The sequence below is a fragment of the Labrus bergylta genome, chromosome 15, assembly GCF_963930695.1.
Source record: "Labrus bergylta chromosome 15, fLabBer1.1, whole genome shotgun sequence".
Taxonomy (NCBI): domain Eukaryota; kingdom Metazoa; phylum Chordata; class Actinopteri; order Labriformes; family Labridae; genus Labrus; species Labrus bergylta.
The window spans coordinates 2,112,600-2,130,877 of NC_089209.1; the positions used below are offsets into that span (position 1 = coordinate 2,112,600).

The 18,278-nt window shown below is 40.4% G+C and overlaps 2 protein-coding genes and 1 long non-coding RNA gene across 3 annotated transcripts; all 3 read left to right on the top strand.

The window, feature by feature from the left end:
* Window positions 1–2,145: 2,145 nt before the first annotated feature.
* On the top strand, window positions 2,146–4,564 carry LOC136182774 (tripartite motif-containing protein 16-like). The gene has a single exon (XM_065964088.1). It carries the CDS (start codon window positions 2,172–2,174, stop codon window positions 3,852–3,854), a length of 1,683 nt encoding a protein of 560 aa, XP_065820160.1. The 5' UTR covers window positions 2,146–2,171; the 3' UTR covers window positions 3,855–4,564.
* Window positions 4,565–12,245: 7,681 nt separating this feature from the next.
* On the top strand, window positions 12,246–14,808 carry LOC136182778 (tripartite motif-containing protein 16-like). Its single transcript, XM_065964120.1, has one exon. The coding sequence runs from the start codon at window positions 12,332–12,334 to the stop codon at window positions 14,096–14,098; it is 1,767 nt and encodes a 588-aa protein (XP_065820192.1). The 5' UTR covers window positions 12,246–12,331; the 3' UTR covers window positions 14,099–14,808.
* A 460-nt stretch (window positions 14,809–15,268) lies between these two features.
* On the top strand, window positions 15,269–16,320 carry LOC136182779 (uncharacterized). Its single transcript, XR_010668802.1, has 2 exons — window positions 15,269–15,544; window positions 15,767–16,320. It is a non-coding gene; the product is annotated as an uncharacterized lncRNA (long non-coding RNA).
* Window positions 16,321–18,278: the final 1,958 nt, after the last annotated feature.

The window sequence follows — 18,278 nt, forward strand, 5'->3', positions numbered from 1 at the left end:
TTACAACTACACTTTTACACCTCATTCACAAGGTTTGCTTGATAATGTTTCAATTCAATTCAATTCAAAAAACTTTATTTGTCCCCGGGGGGCAATTCAAAGGCACACAGAGAAGTAAATTAAGTAAATTAACAACAGTGCAAGTAAACAAAACATTTAACCTAAATAGAAAGTGTCAATTTAAATACAACTTAAAGCTTAAACTTAACTTAAAAATGCAAAATATAAAAGAGTAGATATAAGTGGACAGTGATTGGACTAACAGATGTAAACAGATGTAACCATAACTATGTGCAGTAGTGAACAGATGTAAACAGAACTATATGCAGTAAACGAGAAATAAATATATATGTACAGAGCTATGTGCAAGTAGACAAATACTAAATGATAAGTTATTAAGGTACATGGAGAATAATGGAACAACAGAAATAATATATACAATATAACTGTAAGGTAAAAATGAGATAAATAAAGTGACCGTAGCTCTAAAGGTCAGAATTATATAAATAAAGTGACCATAGTGCAATGATGGATAAGAACAATAGGAATAAATTAACCAGAACTGTATGAATACTGATATAAATGGATAGAATAAAGTGATGTAGTGCATGAGACCAGATAAAGCAGAGGCAGTTAAGGTGCAAAAAGCATAGTTCACAGCTGAGAGTCTGCATGGGGGCGGGGTTAGGAGTTGAGGAGCTGGACAGCCCTGGGAACAAAGGTTGCTCTTCTCCTCTGTGTCCTGCAGCAGGGACAGCGAAGCCGGCATCCTGAGGGGAGCCACTCAAACGCTGGGAAGAGAGCGTGTGAGGGGTCCTGCATAATCCGACCTGCTAGCCTGATTGTCTGTTGCTCGTAGATCGATGTCAAAGTCCTTACAGGTAGTCCAATGATCTTAGAGCAGACTGTGACCGTGCTCTGCAGGAGCTTTCTGTTCTGGAGGGTGGTGGAGTGGAACCAGCAGGTTATAGAAAAAGTAATAATGCTCTCAATGAAGGAGTAGTAGAAGGTCAGAAGAATGCTCTTACTGACTCCAAAGGAATTGAGCTTCCTTAGGAGGTATTTCTGCTGTTAACATTTCCTGAGAATCTCCTCGGTGTTGGAGGAGAATTACAGCGGGCTGTCGAAGATGGTACCCAGGTACTTATACTCCTCTACTAGTTCGACAGGATTCCCATGGATTGTGGTGATGCAGCCAGTTCCCTCTGCTTGTTGGAGAAGGTCACCACCATGTCTTTGGTCTTGCTCACGTTCAGTTCGAGGCAGGAGCTGTCACAAGCTGTTGGCTTAGATTAGTTTGTAATAGTTATTTGTTTGATTAAGTTCATTGATTTTGGATTGATGTTGCTTTGTTTAAATAAATTCTGTTATAATTTAAGAGAGCAGTTGTTTGTGATTACTAGTGTATTTGCATTATGATATAAGCTGGGTGTGAGGGCTTTGTGTACTTATTTCACGCCTTCAATTTATTAAATATAGTTATAATAGTTACATATAATTACATATAATTATTAAAGAATATAACCAAAGTTGACTTGATAAAACCCCAACATCACATCTGCATGTAGATGACAGTACTCCAAGTTAAAGACTGTTACAGGAGTTGTTACGACAGCGTTATGTTTACGGCACTAGACTGCTTTACGACAGGCAGAACATGCTTTTGCACTGCATTATTTTCTCTCCTGAAAATGGAGCTGTATGTTGATCACCTACAATAAACCTGTGTGGAAAAAGTAACTCGACCCTCGATCATTCTACAATATTTAGAAGTTTTGTACCTCCTTATACTGAGAGTATACTTTACTTGATGTTTATATTCAACCCTGCTTTTATTTTGAAATAAAGTGAGTGTGACACCTTTTCCAAAATCTGAAAGGAGAAGTGTTTTTAAAAGAGAAATGTTCTCTGTTGTAAACAAGTATCCCTCTCAAACCGCTCCTCTTCCTGGAATGAATCGTAGTTCTATCAGCCCTCCCTCTTCTTCCTGCTCTCAAACACAGCCTGCTGCACTCTGTCCTCATACTTCCTGGTTCCCTCCCCTTTAGATCTACAGTTTGAGGATGGGTGTAACCAACAAGAGCTGCACAGTCACATGCACAGACACATGCTTTGTAGATCAGAGGTGAAACTTGTTATCAGTTATGAGGAAGTTAATCTCAGACTGAGAAATGGCGCAGAAAGGAGTTCAGCTGAGCCGGGAAACCTTCTCTTGTTCGATCTGTCTGGATCTCCTGAAGGATCCGGTGACTCTTTCCTGTGGACACAGCTACTGCATGAAGTGTATTAAAAGCCACTGGGATACAGAGGATGAGAAGACAGTCTACAGCTGCCCTCAGTGTAGACAGACCTTCACAGCGAGGCCTGACCTGAGGAAAAACACCATGTTGGCAGATTTAGTGGAGGAGCTGAAGAAGACTGGACTCCAAGCTGCTCCTGCTGATCACTGCTATGCTGGATCTGAAGATGTGGCCTGTGATGTCTGCACCGGGAGAAAACTGAAAGCCTGTAAGTCCTGTCTGCAGTGTCTGGCCTCTTACTGTGAGAAACACCTCCAGCCTCATTATGAAGCAGCTCCATTTAAGAAACACAATCTGGTGGAGCCCTCCAAGAAGCTCCAGGAGAACGTCTGCTCTCGTCATGATGAGGTGATGAAGATGTTCTGTCGCACTGATCAGCAGTCTATCTGTCACCTCTGTTTAATGGACGAACACAAAGGTCATGACACAGTCTCAGCTGCAGCAGAAAGGAGCGAGAAGCAGAGAGAGCTGGAGGTGAGTCGACAAAACATCCAGCAGAGAATCCAGGACAGAGAGAAAGATGTGAAGCTGCTCCAACAGGAGGTGGAGGCTATCAATGACTCCGCTGATAAAACAGTGGGGAACAGTGAGAAGATGTTCACTGAGCTGATCCGTCTCATGGAGAAAAGACGCTCTGATGTGAAGCAGCAGGTCAGATCCCAGCAGCAAACTGAAGTGAGTCGAGTCAGAGAGCTTCAGGAGAAGCTGGAGCAGGAGATCACTGAGCTGAAGAGGAGAGACGCTGAGATGAAGAAGCTGTCACACACACAGGACCACAACCAGTTTCTACACGACTACCCCTCACTGTCACCACTCAGTGAATCTACACACTCATCCAGCATCAAGATCCGTCCTCTGAGGTACTTTGAGGACGTGACAGCGGCTGTGTCAGAAGTCAGAGATAAACTACAGGACGTCCTGAGAGAGAAATGGACAAACATCTCACAGACAGTGACTGAAGTGGATGTTTTACTGTCAGAACCAGAACCAGAGCCCAAGACCAGAGCTGAGTTCTTAAAATATTCATGTGACATCACACTGGATCCAAACACAGCACACACAGGGCTGTTATTATCTAAGAGGAACAGAAAAGTAAGATTTACAAGTCAGACCAATCCTTATTCTAGTCACCCAGACAGATTCACTGGATGTCTTCAGGTCCTGAGTAAAGAGAGTCTGACTGGACGTTGTTACTGGGAAGTGAAGAAGGGAGGAATAGGAGGAGTTGATGTAACAGTCACATACAAGAATATCAGCAGAGCAGGGAGTTCGAATGAGTGTAGATTTGGATGTAATAACAAATCTTGGGCGTTATATTGTTTCAACAACAGTTATAACTTTTGGTACAACAAAGACAACGCTCCTGTCTCAGGTCCTCAGTCCTCCAGAGTAGGAGTGTACCTGGATCACAGAGCAGGTATTCTGTCCTTCTACAGCATCTCTAAAACCATGACTCTCCTCCACAGAGTCCAGACCACATTCACTCAGCCTCTACATGCTGGACTCGGGTTTGATTATTTTGAAGACTCTGCTGAGTTGTGTAAACTGAAATAGACAGAAGTCATTAATGAGACAGATGTTTAACTTACTGTGTTTTAAATCTTCAACTTGATTTTTATCCACACTCATTGATGAGATCTGATTGTGGTCACCTGTCAATCAAACTTTATGGGCGGTACTTTGACCTCTTCTCGTCTGTTCTGTAAATGTTTGAGTGTCTTTAAGTGACACTCCTTCCTGTGTCTGTTTAGCCGTGGACTCTTTCACTGCTCAGGATGACTTTTGTTCACCTGAACTGACATTTCTCTGCGTGATAAATATCAACTTCTCTCTGCTCTCCATGTTTGATTATTTGTTTTCATACATTTATATTTTCTGTTGTTTCTGTTCTGATTCAGGAGTCTGAAGAGAGAGAGAGAGAGCAGCAAACTTTTCTTTCATGCTGATTTTCTCTTCTCACCACTTTGTACATTTGTAGAAAATCTATAAAATCACACTTAAAGAAATGAGTTAGTCAGAATAAATGTTGTTGTTCATATTCAAAGTGATGTAAAAATGTCCTCTGAGGTGTTTTAAAAATGTAATCCTCCTGATTAAATCAATAAGGAGATAAATCATTGTTTTCTGTGAGTGGAGATTCTGATCAAACAAAGTGATTGTGTGGATGAAGTGAATGTGTTCATGAAATGATTGAACACACTTTACTGATTTGATGTGTGAACAAACTGAAGTTTGACATCCTGAATAAACTCACATGAACTAAATGTTTTCTTCTGGTCTTCATTTCAAACGTTCAAGTGAACAAAAAATAAAAAACCTGCTACTGTTTGTACCCGCTGAGCTTCTGTATTCAGGAAGTTCAGCAGGAAATAGATGAAGTCAAATAGAGGGGGAGGAGCTACAGAAGAGAGGAGTAATGACCAGTGGGCGCGCACTGTAGCTGTTCCCACTCAACGTTCTTGAAGCCAAAATACGCCGCTTAGGGGCGCTTCCATCTTTAAAAAAGTGGGATTTAGCGATTTTGACGTCATTTGGAGGCAGAGTCTGCGCAGTAGGGTCCGGGGGGAGGAGCCCTGGTAACATGCCCCGCCCACTTAGCGTACTGCCCTGATGACTTACGCTGCCCAGCTACGCCGAAAGCGCTCTGCCGGTCTACGATGAAGAAATGTGTAAGTACAACAAACCACCGTATTCAAAGTCTAATATTTAAACACACTGTGTTTAAAAAATCCAGTTATTTTGATCATTATTGAAAATATGTGGGCTGCTGGGTCCTCTGGTTTTAATGAAATCGTTCTATATTTAAGCTATATTTAAGCTAGGTTAGCACCACAGACCGTAGACTACAGGTGGTGAGATATGTTGTATTCTGTTAGAAACTGATAGTCTGCAATGTGAGTCATGTCTGCTTTTCTAATATATTTAAGTGAACAGTAAATCAATTGTTTTTTGTATCTTCATTTAGGCAAAGAAGAGATAAAAGCAGCTGGTCTGACATCTTCCACAGAGGTGAAGTGTAAGTTAAAATCATCTGTTAAAAGTTTATATCCTTTTTAAGTTTCAGAAGAGGATTGTCAAAACAAGCTGTTGTTAACAATACAGTCTTCTAAAATAAAAATCACACTGAGTCATACACCAGCTAAATGTTAAATAGAAAGGTGATGTTTTCTTTTCCATTTTACAATCAACAGAATCTAAAAATGACTCATTTCAACCTTCATCTGCACACCTGTTACAGAGGTCAGGCTGGGGTCACAGAGTTTGAAGGAACCTCCTCCTTTTATCACCTGTGCCAGATGCCCTGCTCATCCACTGTGGGAGAAATGACCTTACACCAGCAGCTCTCCCAGATGAAGAGTCCTCTCTGCCATCACCCAGAGGAGCTGATCGACGTCTGAAGAAGGTGGACAGAGTCTGGAGCTTTGTGACAGTGAACAGTGAGAAGGCTACCATAGTCATCCTCAGATAAAACACAGAGATCCTGGTCAATATTTCATTTATTTTTCTCTACATGATGTTGCCCTGTGTTTGAAAGGCCAGATGCTGGAGGGTTGTGTTGGATTTGCTCTTCCATCATATTTTAACAGTCAAACAATCATCCAGGATCTCTTTACTTTATTTGATTTTTGTTTGGATTTCTTTGTTAAATTATTTTTTATACTTTCTCCTATGTCCCAGCAGTTTGACCTGATGGTCTCTCTTACTTATTTTCCACATGGTTAATGAAGCCAGGGGTTGTTTATTGAAGATTTCTTTCATAAAATGTTTAAATAAACTTTTTAAAAATCTGATATGACTGTTTCTGATTAACTGGAGCACGACAAAGTGTTGGTCACAGTAAAATAATTTAGCAGTTAAGTTTATAGCTCACATTTGAAAAGACCTTGAACTGACATTAATGTCTTCTTGACCAACAACAGCGAAGCTAACAGACGAGCTCAGCTTGTCACAGCCGGGCTCGTCTGAGATAAATGTCCTCTCTCTTCAAGTCAGTTTGTCTATGAACAGGGACAGACAGATGAACTGGTTTATACTGGTTTTTGTTAGCCATGGAAACTTTTATTTCTGAAGTGCAAACACAGTCTGGTTTCCTGAGGACACTGAAGAGACACCACCTGTCTTCAGCTGTACTGATGAACTTCTACCGCTGTGTGATCGAGAGCATCCTGACCAGCAGTGTCTCAGTCTGGTACGGAAACTGCTCCGTCGCAGACCGTAAGGCGCTACAGCGGGTGGTAAAAACCGCCCAGCGCATCACAAGGTGTCCACTTCCTGCCATTGAGGATGTCCAAAGAAAACGCTGTCTGCGGCGAGCTCACGGCATCCTTAAAGACTCCTCCCACCCTGCCCACAGACTGTTTACCCTCCTGCCCTCCGGCAGGCGCTTCAGAAGCCTCCGGACCAGAACCAGCAGACTGAGGAACAGCTTTTTCCCCAGAGCTGTTTCTCTACTGAACTCTACCCCCCGAACTCTGAACTCTGTCTCTCTCTCTCTCTCTCTCTCCGCCCCCTGCTGACCCCCCTTTCCCCTCCATATCACCTCACACCCATCATCCCCCCATCACTCCTCCTGGTCACACACACACATCTCTCATCCACCTGTATTATTGTATTATAGTATGTTCATATTATGTCCATATTCTTTATATTATCTGTAAACTAGTATAGCATGCTCACTGCACCTTAATCTGTATATTATAATCTTAAGAATACACTTATATTTATAGCATTTATTTATATTTATAGCATCCCATTAATCCAGCCATCCATATATACCTAATAATTCACTTTTTTTATTCTACATCTGTAAATTTTGTAATTACTGTACATAGCACAGACTCTTGCACTTTCTGCTTATTTGCACTTCTGGTGAGATGCCAAACCTCATTTCGTTACTCTATACTTGTATATGTGTAATGACAATAAAGTTGAATCTCATCTCATCTCATCTCACATCAACGCCTTTTAGTTTAGACAAAACTCACTTTAGACACTAGGTGGCGGTATTTGGCTGTTTAGGTTATTGATCAGTAAATTGGGTCATTTGTTGTATTTGAAGCAAGTTCAACATATCCAGGCTTTCTTTAAGAAAGCCAGAAGCCCCAGATAAAGATATCTGATAGCATGAGCTGATTATGAACTTTGTTAACTCAGGCGTTCTGCTTCAGGCTCTCAGCGCGTCACAGAAAGGGCGCGTGTGAAACGTCTTTTGACCATTCTTATTCACGAAAGCGTTGAGTACAGGCGGTGCAATATGATGAGGTGTGATGATGAAGTTATGTAGTAAAACAGGATACTGCAGCTGCAGATAAGGAACGAGAGAACAATCCTGCAGACAACAATTGTGTTCATTCATACATGAATGTAATGATTTACCACACACTGCACCACAGTGTCTCCTGTTGATTTCTTAAGTTACAGATACTCACAGTACAACTGTGAAACTTAAACAGTGAGACATGATTTCAGCAGTTTGAGCAGAAACTGCAGTCAGTTGGATTCTTGTGCTTCATGACAAATATGCAGAAGTAGCTTCGGTATTTGGCTAAAAAAAAAAGTCAATTCAATGTACTGATTTGGTGTTGTGTGGTAATTACCCATTAAACGAAGCAGAGAGCCAATTTGTGTGCAGAACCTCACCGGAGCTGGAATCAGAGTCTGGACTGCTGTTTCCTTTGGGCATTGATTTCCTTGAAGACAGAAAGAAGAACAATTTAAACATGAACTTCTTGCAGAACCATAGAGGCTGTTAAAATCTTCTGCTAGTCTTCCTTACATTTTAAGAAGGATTATAAATTGTTACTAAAATTACTTTGATGCCGATAGCGGTTACAATAACACGGTCCAATTATATGAGAGATCATTTTACCTTTGAGTCCTATGTGAAGGCGTTCTCTTCAGAATCAGCACTGCAAAGACAAGATGATGGCGTCCACCTTCACAAGCTGCTGCTTCAGTCTGGCTGCATCATGGTCACCTACAGGAACACCACAGAAATACAATCAAAGTACTTCACTTTATTTATCAGAGGATGTACTGTATGCAAAGTAAAATTCATTTTTTAGCTATAATTCCTCAAAAAGATTTGAGACTGCTTTGTTATTTGAGAGGTTAAAATTTAAGTCTAAAACTAAAAAGTTATAACAGACAAATATGATAATTAAATATCCGAAAGAGCATTTTAAATAGAAATGAATCTAGTTGAACATAAATAATGTTAAAAACAGGAAAGTTATGATATAACATATGAATCACATAATCATTGAGCAAAGCAAGAAGAGTATTTCTGAACAAATTCTGAATAAGCTGAACTAAAGTCACAACAAATCAACTGTAAACTATGGAATTGACTCCTGGTAGTGTGCTGAAGTCTTGAATATTATCTAAAGTAAATTAACACTAAAGTCAACCTGCTGAAGTCTTAAATATTAACTAAAGTAAATTAACACTAAAGTCAACCTGCTGAAGTCTTGAATATTAACTAAAGTAAATTAACACTAAAGTCAACCTGCTGAAGTCTTGAATATTAACTAAAGTAAATTAACACTAAAGTCAACCTGCTGAAGTCTTAAATAGTAACTAAAGTAAATTAACACTAAAGTCAACCTGCTGAAGTCTTAAATATTAACTAAAGTAAAATAACACTAAAGTCAACCTGCTGAAGTCTTAAATATTAACTAAAGTAAATTAACACTAAAGTCAACCTGCTGAAGTCTTAAATATTAACTAAAGTAAATTAACACTAAAGTCAACCTGCTGAAGTCTTAAATATTAACTAAAGTAAATTAACACTAAAGTCAACCTGTTGAAGTCTTAGTAGAATATGATCAGCCCGTTTTGAGTCCTTGTACAAATCACGTTTGGTTCATATTACATTTCACCGTCGGCTGCTGATGTTAACATGTCCGTTCTGTTTCTTTTCTTTAAACAGTTAGAGACATTATTGAACCAGATAATAACTTTATTGTTATCTGAACACATGAAGAAATATTCTGCCTGTTCCAAATATTAATGTTACATTTCAGCAGCAGCATCACGGGGAGCGGAAGAAAGTCGAGCCTGTTATTTTTACAGTCTGTGCATACTGAGCAGACTGAACAACTGTTAATGTTATTAATAATGCAGACCATCAGGACATATTCTATTTTACTTTAACAGACCGTAAAGTAAAGTTATATAATGCAGACCATCAGGACATATTCTATTTTACTTTAACAGACCGTAAAGTAAAGTTATATAATGCAGACCATCAGGACATATTCTATTTTACTTTAACAGACCGTAAAGTAAAGTTATATAATGCAGACCATCAGGACATATTCTATTTTACTTTAACAGACTGTAAAGTAAAGTTATATAATGCAGACCATCAGGACATATTCTATTTTACTTTAACAGACCGTAAAGTAAAGTTATTGTCGGTGATGCGCAACTATTTGCTGAATTTGACTGCAGATCTGATCGCTCATTAATATGAATCTTGAGCACAGTAAAGTTATAGTTTCATCAAGCACAGCCAGCATAGTTTATCAGGTTTCCCCCCCTGATTCTTTACTGAAATTAAAAAATATATATAATGTGACGGTACGACATGGAGCTTCAGTCAGTTGGCTAAGACGGCTGCAGTAGACTTAGTTAAAGGATGGGCGGATTATTAAACGTACAGACAAACCAGACAGACTAAGAATCACAGCAAACTGTTCTCTGGTGATGACGAACGCCACAAAGGAGGATTTTGGTCGATACGTCTGCATTCAGGAAAAACTGGGACAACAACAAGACGGAGAAGCTGTGGTTGATGTGGCTGTTGTTCCCAGTAAGTACATCATCATGTTTTTTACAATGACTGTTTGGAAGAGTTTTACACGAGTTGTCTTCCACCATTGAGTGTCTCTGCCTCCTTATTTTAAACAAAATTGAAGCCAAAATCCCCCCTAGGACAAGTGCTGACGTGTTGTGGATTTTGAGCTATAGTCTGTGCAGGAGGGATCAGCTGGTAAAGCGATTGTATTGACGTCCCGCCACTTCCTCTGACCAAAACAGTTCTCCCTCGCCCCCGGCCTCAGGGGTGTGTGAGAGAAATCTCGCCTTTTCTTTTGTTTAATAGGCTTTCTGGTCAAAAAAATGAAAATAATTATATATATATACATTTTATTACATTGTTACAATAATAATAATAATAATAAAAAATGAATGAATAAGTTACGTCAGCAATGATTATAATATTGCTCATTGTATTTAAAGAGACACACACACAGCAAAACGGAGCGTTCTGAGAGAGCTGGTTTATACAGGGTCACAAACCTCCTCTGGTGCTTGATTCATGTTATATTTTGAACAAAGCACAGCACAGATGTTTCATTTAGACCACAGGGGACTGTTTGAAAAGGTGGAGAAGGAGGATCATATGTCCTCTTTAACGGTCTCGGTTTTTGTAAATTCAGAAAAACCCTGGAAGTGTTCACAGAAATGTCTGAGTTTAATACAGACCTTTGACTCAAATGGATAACTATAACTATTCTTCCTCAGTTTGCTTGTCTCTAATATCTGAGTCTGTGTTCCTGAGTGTGTTTTCTACAGGTTTCTTTTTTTCACCTGCGGCTGCTAAATGAATTTCCTCTAAGTCACAACAAAAAAAAAGAAAAAAAACATACCCTACCCTAAGTACGACCAAGAAAAACATCAGATCCTCACATTTAGAAGCATAGAGACGTTGTTTATTTGGTATTTTTGCTTCAGAAAATAAAAAATAATAATAGATTTGAAGTGGATAATCGTTAGAAGGACTCATTTTGTGGCTCTGAAGTGAAATCTTATCTGGTTTTGTTTGCAAATATTGCTTTTGCTCTTGGATTCTAAGGCTTCTGGGTAATGTAGTTCTAACCTGTAACTAATAACCAGGCAAAGAACAGAAATCAGACTACATGTTCCAGTGATATCACATTTGAGTGTTGAAATATTTTCATTACCTTTCGATCTAACTTCATGGTGCTGATGTCACCTGTAGAGTTTCAGACTCTGGTGAACAAATGTAGTCTGAGTGTGGACTTCCTGCAGAGAACCGGAGGAAGGTGTGCACTCACCTGGGAGAATACTGAGTCGACATGAAGGTACTTATTACATTTCTAAAAACCTTCTCTGGAGAGACAAGAAACAGAAGAGTCTGGTCATTCAAGTTATTTTTCTTTGAACGTGTGTCTTCTTATGGAGGCTACTTTATATAAATGAAGTGAAGATGAGAACTTGCTCATGATTTAAACTTAAGATCAATCACTTCCTTTAGGACAAATGCATATTTTTTCCTGCAGCCTTTTTCAGGTGAAACTTTTATTTCCTTTTTTTCATTTCATGCAAAATCAGAAATCAGAACTTATCCCTCAGAGAACAATGAGAGCTGTTTTGTTTCACATTGTGGCCACACTGACACCTGCTGGTGAGCTCTTGTAAATGCAGCTCAGGGAAATCTGATTTAAGGTGCCATTTAATACAAAACGATCTTTAACTGCAGGTAAAAACTACAAATCAAAACATATTATAAACAACCTTCACACCCCCCCCCCCCTCCTGTATTTTATTGCTGTTCTGTGTTTTTATTTGATCTTAGCTTTTTTTATTGCTACTATCTTTTTTTAGTTATTTACATAATCTGAAATCCTTGTTCCTCTTGGTCTTAGTTTTACTGCTGAAGCTGAATGGATAAACTCTGATATTTTGTTAAACACTGCTGGATTAAATTAGGAGCATGTAAACACACAGGGTTACCTGTTTAACCCAGCTGAATGGGTCAAATATTCAACCCACACCGTGGTTAATTGTGACGATACTGCTGGTTGAGAAATGTTCTCTGTTGTAAACAAGTATCTCTCTCAAACCGCTCCTCTTCCTGGAATGAATCGTAGTTCTATCAGCCCTCCCTCTTCTTCCTGCTCTCAAACACAGCCTGCTGCACTCGGTCCTCATACTTCCTGGTTCCCTCCCCTTTAGATCTACAGTTTGAGGATGGGTGTAACCAACAAGAGCTGCACAGTCACATGCACAGACACATGCTTTGTAGGTCAGAGGTGAAACTTGTTTTCAGTTTTGAGGAAGTGAAACTCAGACAGTCGTTGTTACCGAGAGGAGAAATGGCGCAGAAAGGAGTTCAGCTGGACCGGGAAACCTTCTCTTGTTCGATCTGTCAGGATCTCCTGAAGGATCCGGTGACTCTTTCCTGTGGACACAGTTACTGCATGAAGTGTATTAAAAGCCACTGGGATACAGAGGATGAGAAGACAGTCTACAGCTGCCCTCAGTGTAGACAGACCTTCACAGCGAGGCCTGACCTGAGGAAAAACACCATGTTGGCAGATTTAGTGGAGGAGCTGAAGAAGACTGGACTCCAAGCTGCTCCTGCTGATCACTGCTATGCTGGATCTGAAGATGTGGCCTGTGATGTCTGCACCGGGAGAAAACTGAAAGCCTGTAAGTCCTGTCTCTTCTGTTTGATCTCATTTTGTGAGAAACACCTCCAGCCTCATTATGATTCACCTGCCTATGCAAAACACATGCTGGTGGAGCCCTCCAAGAAGCTCCAGGAGAACGTCTGCTCTCGTCATGATGAGGTGATGAAAGTATTTTGTCGCACTGATCAGCAGTCTATCTGTTATCTCTGTTTAATGGACGAACACAAAGGTCATGACACAGTCTCAGCTGCAGCAGAAAGGAGCGAGAAGCAGAGAGAGCTGGAGGTGAGTCAACAAAACATCCAGCAGAGAATCCAGGACAGAGAGAAAGATGTGAAGCTGCTCCAACAGGAGGTGGAGGCTATCAATGGCTCCGCTGATAAAACAGTGGGGAACAGTGAGAAGATGTTCACTGAGCTGATCCGTCTCATGGAGAAAAGACGCTCTGATGTGAAGCAGCAGGTCAGATCCCAGCAGCAAACTGAAGTGAGTCGAGTCAGAGAGCTTCAGGAGAAGCTGGAGCAGGAGATCACTGAGCTGAAGAGGAGAGACGCTGAGATGAAGAAGCTGTCACACACACAGGACCACAACCAGTTTCTACACGACTACCCCTCACTGTCACCACTCAGTGAATCTACACACTCATCCAGCATCAAGATCCGTCCTCTGAGGTACTTTGAGGACGTGACAGCGGCTGTGTCAGAAGTCAGAGATAAACTACAGGACGTCCTGAGAGAGAAATGGACAATCATCTCACAGACAGTGACTGAAGTGGATGTTTTACTGCCAGAACCAGAGCCCAAGACCAGAGCTGAGTTCTTAAAATATTCATGTGACATCACACTGGATCCAAACACAGCAAACACAAAGCTGTTATTATCAGATGGGAACAGAAAAGTAAGATTTACGAGAGAGACCCATCCTTATTCTAGTCACCCAGACAGATTCACTGATTATCTTCAGGTCCTGAGTAAAGAGAGTCTGACTGGACGTTGTTACTGGGAAGTCGAGCAGAGAGGAAGAGGAGTTTGTGTAGCAGTCACATACAAGAATATCAGCAGAGCAGGGGGATTGAATGAGTGTTTGTTTGGATGTAATGACAAATCTTGGGCGTTATATTGTTTCAACAACAGATATAACTTTTATTACAACAATGTCAAGACTCCTGTCTCAGGTCCTCAGTCCTCCAGAGTAGGAGTGTACCTGGATCACAGAGCAGGTATTCTGTCCTTCTACAGCATCTCTGAAACCATGACTCTCCTCCACAGAGTCCAGACCACATTCACTCAGCCTCTACATGCTGGACTCAGGTTTTATTATGTTGGAGACTCTGCTGAGTTGTGTAAACTGAAATAGACAGAAGTCATTAACGAGACAGATGTTTAACTTGCTGTGTTTTAAATCTTCAACTTGATTTTTATCCACGCTCGTTGCTGAGATCTGATTGTGGTCACCTGTCAATCAAACTTCATGAGCGGTACTTTGACCTCTTCTCGTCTGTTCTGTAAATGTTTGAGTGTCTTTAAGTGACACTCCTTCCTGTGTCTGTTTAGCCGTGGACTCTTTCACTGCTCAGGATGACTTTTGTTCACCTGAACTGACATTTCTCTGAGTGATAAATATCAACTTCTCTCTGCTCTCCATGTTTGATTATTTGTTTTCATACATTTATATTTTCTGTTGTTTCTGTTCTGATTCAGGAGTCTGAAGAGAGAGAGAGAGAGCAGCAAACTTTTCTTTCATGCTGATTTTCTCTTCTCACCACTTTGTACATTTGTAGAAAATCTATAAAATCACACTTAAAGAAATGAGTTAGTCAGAATAAATGTTGTTGTTCATATTCAAAGTGATGTAAAAATGTCCTCTGAGGTGTTTTAAAAATGTAATCCTCCTGATTAAATCAATAAGGAGATAAATCATTGTTTTCTGTGAGTGGAGATTCTGATCAAACAAAGTGATTGTGTGGATGAAGTGAATGTGTTCATGAAATGATTGAACACACTTTACTGATTTGATGTGTGAACAAACTGAAGTCTGACATCCTGAATAAACTCACATGAACTAAATGTTTTCTTCTGGTCTTCATTGCAAACGTTCAAGCGAACAACAAATAAAAATCCTGCTACTGTTTGTACCCGCTGAGCTTCTGTATTCAGGAAGTTCAGCAGGAAATAGATGAAGTCAAATAGAGGGGGAGGAGCTACAGAAGAGAGGAGTAATGACCAGTGGGCGCGCACTGTAGCTGTTCCCATTCAACGTTCTTGAAGCCAAAATACGGCGCTTAGGGGCGCTTCCATCTTTAAAAAAGTGTGATTTAGCAATTTTGACGTCATTTGGAGGCAGAGTCTGCGCAGTAGGGTCCGGGGGGAGGAGCCCTGGTAACACGCCCCGCCCACTTAGCGTACTGCTCTGATGACTTACGCAAAACCAGCTACGCTGAAAGCGCTCTGCCGGTCTACGATGAAGAAATGTGTAAGTACAACAAACCACCGTATTCAAAGTCTAATATTTAAACAATATTTATTTTGATCATTATTGAAAACACGTGGGCTGCTGGGTCCTCTGGTTTTAATGAAATCGTTCTATATTTAAGCTATATTTAAGCTAGGTTAGCACCACAGGCCGTAGACTACAGGTGGTGAGATATGTTGTATTCTGTTAGAAACTGATAGTCTACAATGTGAGTCATGTCTGCTTTTCTAATATATTTAAATGAACAGTAAATCAATTGTTTTTTGTGTCTTCATTTAGGCAAAGAAGAGATAAAAGCAGCTGGTCTGACATCTTCCACAGAGCTGAAGTGTAAGTTAAAATCATCTGTTAAAAGTTTATATCCTTTTTAAGTTTCTTAAGAGGATTGTAAAAACAAGCTGTTGTTAACAATACAGTCTTCTAAAATAAAAATCACACTGAGTCATACACCAGCTAAATGTTAAATAGAAAGGTGATGTTTTCTTTTCCATTTTACAATCAACAGAATCTAAAAATGACTCATTTCAACCTTCATCTGCACACCTGTTACAGAGGTCAGGCTGGGGTCACATAGTTTGAAGGAACCTCCTCCTTTTTTCACCTGTGCCAGATGCCCTGCTCATCCACTGTGGGAGAAATGACCTTACACCAGCAGCTCTCCCAGATGAAGAGTCCTCTCTGCCATCACCCAGAGGAGCTGATCGACGTCTGAAGAAGGTGGACAGAGTCTGGAGCTTTGTGACAGTGAACAGTGAGAAGGCTACCATAGTCATCCTCAGATAAAACACAGAGATCCTGGTCAATATTTAATTTATTTTTCTTTACATGATGTTGCCCTGTGTTTGAAAGGCCAAATGCTGGAGGGTTGTGTTGGATTTGCTCTTCCATCATAGTTTAACAGTCAAACAATCATCCAGGATCTCTTTACTTTATTTGATTTTTGTTTGGATTTCTTTGTTAAATTATTTTTTATACTTTCTCCTATGTCCCAGCAGTTTGACCTGATGGTCTCTCTTACTTATTTTCCACATGGTTAATGAAGCCAGGGGTTGTTTATTGAAGATTTCTTTTCATAAAATGTTTAAATAAACTTTTTAAAAACCTGATATGACTGTCTCTGATTAACTGGAGTACAACAACGTGTTGGTCACAGTAAAATAATTTAGCAGTTAAGTTTATAGCTCACATTTGAAAAGACCTTGAACTGACATTAATGTCTTCTTGACCAACAACAGCTAAGACAACAGACGAGCTCAGCTTGTCACAGCCGGGCTCGTCTGAGATAAATGTCCTCTCTCTTCAAGTCAGTTTGTCTATGAACAGGGACAGACAGATGAACTGGTTTATACTGGTTTTTGTTAGCTATGGAAACTTTTATTTCTGAAGTGCAAACACAGTCTGGTTTCCTGAGGACACTGAAGAGACACCACCTGTCTTCAGCTGTACTGATGAACTTCTACCGCTGTGTGATCGAGAGCATCCTGACCAGCAGTGTCTCAGTCTGGTACGGAAACTGCTCTGTCGCAGACCGTAAGGCGCTACAGCGGGTGGTAAAAACCGCCCAGCGCATCACAAGGTGTCCACTTCCTGCCATTGAGGATGTCCAAAGAAAACGCTGTCTGCGGCGAGCTCACGGCATCCTTAAAGACTCCTCCCACCCTGCCCACAGACTGTTTACCCTCCTGCCCTCCGGCAGGCGCTTCAGAAGCCTCCGGACCAGAACCAGCAGACTGAGGAACAGCTTTTTCCCCAGAGATGTTTCTCTACTGAACTCTACCCCCCGAACTCTGAACTCTGTCTCTCTCTCTCTCTCTCCCTCTCTCTCTCTGCCCCCTGCTGACCCCCCTTTCCCCTGCATATCACCTCACACCCATCATCCCCCCACCACTCCTCCTGGTCACACACACACATCTCTCATCCATCTGTATTATTGTATTATAGTATGTTCATATCACCTCAATAAGTTATTGACCTGTACAATATGTCCATATTCTGTATATTATCTGTAAACTAGTATAGCATGCTCACTGCACCTTAATCTGTATATTATAATCCTAAGAATACACTTATATTTATAGCATTTATTTATATTTATAGCATCCCATTAATCCAGCCATCCATATATACCTAATAATTCACTTTTTTTATTCTATATCTGTAAATTTTGTAATTACTGTACATAGCACAGACTCTTGCACTTTCTGCTTATTTGCACTTGTGGTGAGATGCCAAACCTCATTTCGTTACTCTATACTTGTATATGTGTAATGACAATAAAGTTGAATCTCATCTCATCTCATCTCACATCAACGCCTTTTAGTTTAGACAAAACTCACTTTAGACACTAGGTGGCGGTATTTGGCTGTTTAGGTTATTGATCAGTAAATTGGGTCATTTGTTGTATTTGAAGCAAGTTCAACATATCCAGGCTTTCTTTAAGAAAGCCAGAAGCCCCAGATAAAGATATCTGATAGCATGAGCTGATTATGTTAACTCAGGCGTTCTGCTTCAGGCGTTCTGCTTCAGGCTCTCAGCGCGTCACAGAAAGGGCGCGTGTGAAACGTCTTTTGACCATTCTTATTCACAAAAGCGTTGAGTACAGGCGGTGCAATATGATGAGGTGTGATGATGAAGTTATGTAGTAAAACAGGATACTGCAGCTGCAGATAAGGAACGAGAGAACAATCCTGCAGAAAACAATTGTGTTCATTCATACATGAATGTAATGATTTACCACACACTGCACCACAGTGTCTCCTGTTGATTTCTTAAGTTACAGATACTCACAGTACAACTGTGAAACTTAAACAGTGAGACATGATTTCAGCAGTTTGAGCAGAAACTGCAGTCAGTTGGATTCTTGTGCTTCATGACAAATATGCAGAAGTAGCTTCGGTATTTGGCTAAAAAAAAAAGTCAATTCAATGTACTGATTTGGTGTTGTGTGGTAATTACCCATTAAACGAATCAGAGAGCCAATTTGTGTGCAGAACCTCACCGGAGCTGGAATCAGAGTCTGGACTGCTGTTTCCTTTGGGCATTGATTTCCTTGAAGACAGAAAGA